The sequence below is a fragment of the Glycine max genome, chromosome 1 (genome assembly GCF_000004515.6).
Source record: "Glycine max cultivar Williams 82 chromosome 1, Glycine_max_v4.0, whole genome shotgun sequence".
NCBI classification, from domain to species: Eukaryota; Viridiplantae; Streptophyta; class Magnoliopsida; order Fabales; family Fabaceae; genus Glycine; species Glycine max.
This window is the reverse complement of record NC_016088.4, coordinates 49,310,317-49,316,887: the sequence shown is the minus strand read 5'-3', so window position 1 is coordinate 49,316,887 and position 6,571 is coordinate 49,310,317. Positions and strand designations below refer to the sequence as shown.

The window sequence follows — 6,571 nt, the reverse complement described above, 5'->3', positions numbered from 1 at the left end:
CGTCTTACTCGGAGTATGTTGATGTTTTTCATTTTGTTCAAAGCAGCAACTCTCTAGTCAAACGTAGTGCATCATGTTTTGAACCGCCTCAGCCAACAAGGATCATCCCGATGTTGGATCAATTTGCGCCATTTATTCATGGTTTCATTCGTGACGTTGTGGATGTGAAAGCGGACGATAACTGTGGATATCGGTCCATTGCCGCTTTATTAGGTATGGGGGAAGATTCGTGGCCGTTAGTGCGTAATGAATTGATTAAAGAACTTAGCAGGTGGTCGCATGAGTACATGAACCTCTTCAGTGGCACAGAGAGATTTGAACAATTAAAGTTGTCCCTACTTGTTGATGGGTTTTCGAAGGTATGTTTTTAGGTTAATTTTTTTAATAACAAACTTTAAATTACTTACATGTGTATGTTTGGTTGATTCAGGTTAGTATGGACAAGTGGATGGATATAACAGACATAGGATATGTGATTGCATCACGGTATAACGTAATCCTTGTATCGTTGTCCCGAGAACAAAGCATGACATTTTTTCCTCTTAGAAGTCAACCACCACCTGATTCTTCTGGGCACCGCATGATATGTGTCGATCATGTATTTGGAAATCATTTTGTTCAGGTACATTGAATATAGTTAGTATAACAATTATGAAAAAGGGTTGGATTTCTATTTTTTTGGATTTTGTGGCTTTGTTTTTAGGTGTTATTTGACGGAACCGAGGAACGAGAATAATTTTTTTTGGATTCTTTGACGTCCAAACATGAGTAATGGCCACCCTCCATTGTCTCATGGCACTGGCACACCCACGGAAAAAAATCACAAACATGGGTACTTGAACATGAATTTTTTTTTAAAGTGATATTTGTAGAATCTTATATGGCGATTTCATTGTCAAGTATTTTTTTTTAATATTTTGTTTTTGGTACGACCTTATTATTTTTTATATAAAAAAATATATATTAATAGTGTAAATTATGATCGAATCATAATTTATTATATATGATAATTACTTTAAATATCTTACTAACACATAATTATGAATTATGAATTATGAATGATTTTAAAAACATTTATTTTTAATGTAATTCTTTAGAACAAAACTCATGATTTTAGGTTCCCTTTTTTTAAAAATAAATTTAAAACACTCAAAAACTTCGCTTAAGGACCACGATCCGAATCAGAATCCATATGTCAGTTAATATCATAAAATAATAAACTGTGCAAAACAAGTCAACTATATTAAACAAAAAACTATAATAATTACAAATATTCATGTCAAATACAAGACAAAAAATAAATACAATAATCAATGATCCGTGCGGCGTCTCTGACAAGCTCTGACACTTTCATCAGCACTGGCTCCCCCTCTCACGATCGTCAGGCAGTCCTGCATAATCTCATATAACTCTGTGCCTGCAGTGACCATCCTAAGGTTGAGCACACGCTCCAACCTCTGTGCAATCGCCTCATATCCGTTGTAATCATCCTGTCAAAGTCATTAAAAACATTTATTATAAAATTTAAAATAAATAACAACTCATCAAACATTAAACGCGCAAAGAATCTTACCACATATGGAGGGGGGTCAAATGCCACTGGAACCTGGGGGCTGGGCGGTTGTATGTAGTCCTCAGGGTCTGCAACTGGTGCATCTCTCGGCTGGTCACCTGCCTGGGTCGGTATCATGAATGGGTGAGATATGCGGAAAAACCACTCCATGTAATCCGTAGATACTTGCCCAGGCACTAGAACAAGCTGACCCGCAGGTAGTACGTGCTCCACAAAATGCATCCACCTGTCATCTATATCATTGTGTGACAATCGAGCACTAACAGACGGCGAAGGGATGCTCTGGATGTAACCAAACTGTCGTACCACCCTCTCCGGTCGAGCTGTGACCACCATAGGACCCCATCTCAGCTGACCCTGGAATGATGAAATCTCCTCAAAGGCCCTAACCCCTCGATGCTCCGTGTACGGCAACCAGGACACATCTGTGACGGTCAAAGCATCACAACGTGCCCTGTAAGGTGCTCCTGTGATTCCCTTCATGTGCACCTTCGACGTCAACCACCGGGAAGCACGTGGGGACGTCTCCTGGTATGTATCATCTGTCACGCACTAGTGCACACTAGGGAAGTGCTCATAGATCCAACACTACACAATAAATGAGGTTAACATAACATAAAACATGTTTAAATCATAATCGAACGTAACATATTAAAAACGCAAAATTTACCTGTAGTAGCGTCAAGTACCCCGCAAGCTGTCGTGTGGTGGTCCTACAAGCCTCATCTAACTGGTCATACATATGAACCAGCGCAACAACTCCCAAAGCATAACCACCACTCTGAGCGAGGTCTCGAAAAACGTCAAGGTGAACCACATGCACATATGTTGCACTCTTATTAGCAAAAAGAGTGCAACCGACAAGGTGCAGCAGATAAGCGCGAGCTGCTACAATCCACCGCCGAGCCTGACATCTCGTCTCATAAATGCCTCGAACCCATCCTAGTCGTACATATGCCCCACGTGTCAGTGCTGTCTCAGCCAAGGTTATCAAACTCGAGAGTTTACGCAGACTCGTGAGAGTTCTATAGACTCGACTCGTAGACTCAACTTGTAGACTCGTAAGAGTCTACTTCATATAAAAATAATAACAAAATATTTGTAAAAAAAATATACTAATTAAATATTTCAACAATATAATAAAGCAAAACAGTAAATCATAAAGTTCTGAATATTTAAACCAAGTCTAGTAATAATACATCACTAGTAGACAATAATTTGTAGAGGTTATACTAGTGGTAGATCATTCTCATCGAGGGTTTGATGTTATTAGAGAACAAGAGGTTTAATATTATTAAAGGTGAGAATTTTGTATTTGAGAATAACATGCTCAATGAAGATATGTTGAATGCTAAACACATAAAACAATAAAAAATGACTTACATTTTGGTCTAATTTTTTTAACTTGCTAACTCGTTGACTCGGTGGTAAACTCGAGAGTCTACCGAGTTTACTTAGAGTTTATAGAGTTTACCCATAGTCCACTAAAAAAAGAGTTTACTCAAGAGTCAACTCGTAGAGGACAAGTGGACTCGTAAACTCGTAAGAGTTAGCGAATTAACTCGAGAGTTTGATAACCATGGTCTCGGCTCTAGCCTCCTCGGCAGACACCTCAAGCAACTCTGTCAGCAAAAATCTGGCCTCCTCTGTAGAAAGAGCATGGAAATTGTGCAACGCGCCAGTGATGGGCAAATGAAGGAGTAACGACACATCATCCAATGTGATCGTAAACTCTCCTACCGGAAGGTGGAAGGTGCTGGTCTCACCGTGCCACCTCTCCACGAATGCGGATATCAGTCCAGGATTGCCAGTAATAACTGAATAATCGATCAGTGGACTTAATCCTGTGGCAACCACCAGGCCTAAAATCTCAGGCACTGGCCTCCCAATCAGTGTCACCTTCCTCCCATGTGACACCAACTTCAAATCAGGACGTTCCTGATTTGAAGTACAAATTATACAATTATTAAAAAAAATTAATGACAAACACATAAATCAACAATGATAAATAATTAACAAATTAAAATACTTGTCCACTCCAAACAGCATGTGCAACATGGTCCGCAAATGATGTCAGCACTGACGGGTCACGTGGCCCACTAGGGAATCCCTCAGCAGCATCATCAGCATCAGACCCCTCAGCACCCTGTACGTCCGCACGCATCTCAGGTGCCTCCGCAGCCAGATCAAGGACATCGTCAGTCATGTCAGCAACGTCCTCAGCCATATCACGTGCATCCACAGTCATCTGATGAACCCGTTGCCTACGGGCTGAGGCAGTAGGCCTACGCCTCTCGGGAACATCAGCTGCATCATGATCATCATGTCTATCTCTGCCTACAAGTCTACCTATGGCACGACCTAAACTTCGTGTTCTAGCCATGATCTGCAAATCATGTCGAACACGTATTTTTTTCGGTCAAAATATACACAACTTTCTTTATAAAAAAAACAACTTGATTTATAAACAAATAAGACTAATTTAAATCAAATTATTTGAAAACATACACAACATAATTTAAAAAAAAAATTAAACAACTTCATTTATAAAAAAAACACAACTAATGTAAAAAAAAATTAATTACTAAATATGCACAACTTAATTTAAAAAACTTCATTTATAAAAAAAACACAACTAATGTAAAAATAATTAATTAGTAAACATCCACAACTTAATTTAAAAAACAACAACTTCATTTATAAAAAAACACAACTAATGTAAAAATAATTAATTAGTAAACATCCACAACTTAATTTTAAAAAAAATAAACAACTTCATTTAAAAAAAACACAACTAATCTAAAATTAATTAATTAAAAAATATCCACAACTTAATTTAAAAAAAATAAACAACTTCATTTATAAAAAAACACAACTAATGTAAAAATAATTAATTAGTAAACATCCACAACTTAATTTTTAAAAAAAATAAACAACTTCATTTAAAAAAAACACAACTAATGTAAAATTAATTAATTAAAAAATATCCACAACTTCATTTATAAACTAAAAACACTAATTTAAAAAATAAACAATAAACAAAAACAAACACAACTTCTTTTATAAACAAAAAAATAAATAATTTACAAATTAATATTTAGTAAAAATACACAATTTAAATTATAAAAAAAAACATGACATCAAAAACTCAAACCTCATTTTTCATAAAATCTCAAAAACAAAATAATCAAAAAATATAATAATTCATTTAAAAAAAAAACAAAACAATTTTTGTTTAAAAAAAACACACTTCCGAAAGAAACACTTCTTCAGGAAAGTTCTTCCGGAAATTTTAAAGGTCATCTGGAAGAACCCTTCTTCCGGAAGAACTACTTCTTCCGGAAAGTATCCAGAAGAGGTGTTCCGGGAGACTTCCGGAAGAAGTTTGGTAACTTCCGGAAGAACACTTCTTCCGGAAAGTTTCCGGAATAGCTTCTTCCGAAACTTCCGGAAGAACCCCTAACGGGTCTTCCGAAAGCCTCCGCCGTGAGCCCTTTTTCCCATTTTTTTCGGCGTCTTCTACTCTCGTCTTCTACCCTAAGGTTACTATCCTAAGGTAACTATCCTAAGGTTCCATTGCTACAACAATGCTGCATATTACAAGCAAAGGGTAGGGAGACTAACCTGTTCGCGGAGAAGAAGAAGAACAACCTTGGCGCGCCTCGCGGAGAAGAAGAACCACTTCGCGGAGAAGAGAAGAAGAAGCAGGTTCACGGAAGAGAAGAAGAAGCAGTTCGAAAAAAGTGTTTCTTCCGGAGGAACTTCGCGCTTTTTATAATTTTTTCTTAAAGGGCAAAATGACCCATTCATAAAAATTGTTGGGTGCACCAGCAATATTGCTAGGTACACCTAGCATTTCCCTTCATTTGTCCAATACCATGCATAGGCTCTTTAACTCCAAACAAAAAATTAATTTTAAGGCATATAGGATTAGGTGACTAAGACTGATGCTAGAGCTCCACTTTTGCCGGCCCAAAAAATAGTCATATATGTATATGTATATTGAAAATTTAATATTTATAAATATTAAAAATAAGTTAAGAATATTTTTGGAAAAGTGCATTTTATTTTTTTAGAAATATATATATATATATATATATATATATATATATATATATATATATGAATTCTAGATCATTTTCAACTAGAATTTATTGCAACAAGAAAAAAATGTTGGTTTTTATACCGTTACACAAATTTTATCTTTTAGTTTTTATACTTAAAAATTATCTTTTTTATATCTTGCACAAGCACTTTTGGTTTTCTTTTAGTCCCTACAAGAATTAAAATAAATAATTTTTAAGTGTAGAAACCAAAAGGTATATTTTTAATTATAGATACAAATGAGTAATTTTTCCGTATAATCATTATCCACTAAATATCGACCTAGTAGTGGGAGGCTTGGATGGTTTGTATAAAAAATCTTAGGTTTGAATCTTATTAGTTATTTTACAAAAAAAAATGTAATAATTATTAATAGATTACTGTACGCATTTAATGAGTAATAATTTTGTTTTTAAAAACAGAAATTTTTATGGTAGCAACTAGTATAATTAAGTTATTATACTTTCAATAAAAATGATTAAATGAATTGTTTATTTTATCATTTAAAAAATAGTTTCTAAACTCTATTCTATAAATTTAAGATAAATATTGTCCAATATGTATAGTTTGGAAGTAGATACTTAATTTCATAAGCATACTAACACCAGATCAATTTTTAAATTATGCATAAGAAGAAAACTTTGTTGAGAGAGATAAAATTTATTTATGGTGATTTGTATGTCTGATAACTGCGAACTTTGAGTTAATTTGATAGTCAATTTTTGTTAAGAATAATTGTAATTTCTTTACTTTACAGTTGTTTTTAATGAAATAATAAAGAAATTAATATCTTTGTAGTTTTTTATTAACAGAAGTTGAAAGAAGAAGATTTCAAAGTGCTTTAGAGGAAAATTGATCCAAAAATTAGAAGAAAAGTCTCGAAGAAAAATTGGA

The 6,571-nt window shown here is 34.6% G+C and overlaps 1 protein-coding gene across 1 annotated transcript; it reads right to left on the bottom strand.

Moving 5' to 3' along the window:
• Positions 1–1,310: 1,310 nt before the first annotated feature.
• LOC121174793 (protein MAIN-LIKE 1-like) lies at positions 1,311–3,821 on the bottom strand. Its single transcript, XM_041014927.1, has 5 exons — positions 3,611–3,821; positions 3,152–3,417; positions 2,244–2,642; positions 1,607–2,125; positions 1,311–1,391 (listed from the first exon to the last, which is right to left on the bottom strand). Exons 1-5 carry the CDS (start codon positions 3,819–3,821, stop codon positions 1,311–1,313), a joined length of 1,476 nt encoding a protein of 491 aa, XP_040870861.1.
• Positions 3,822–6,571: the final 2,750 nt, after the last annotated feature.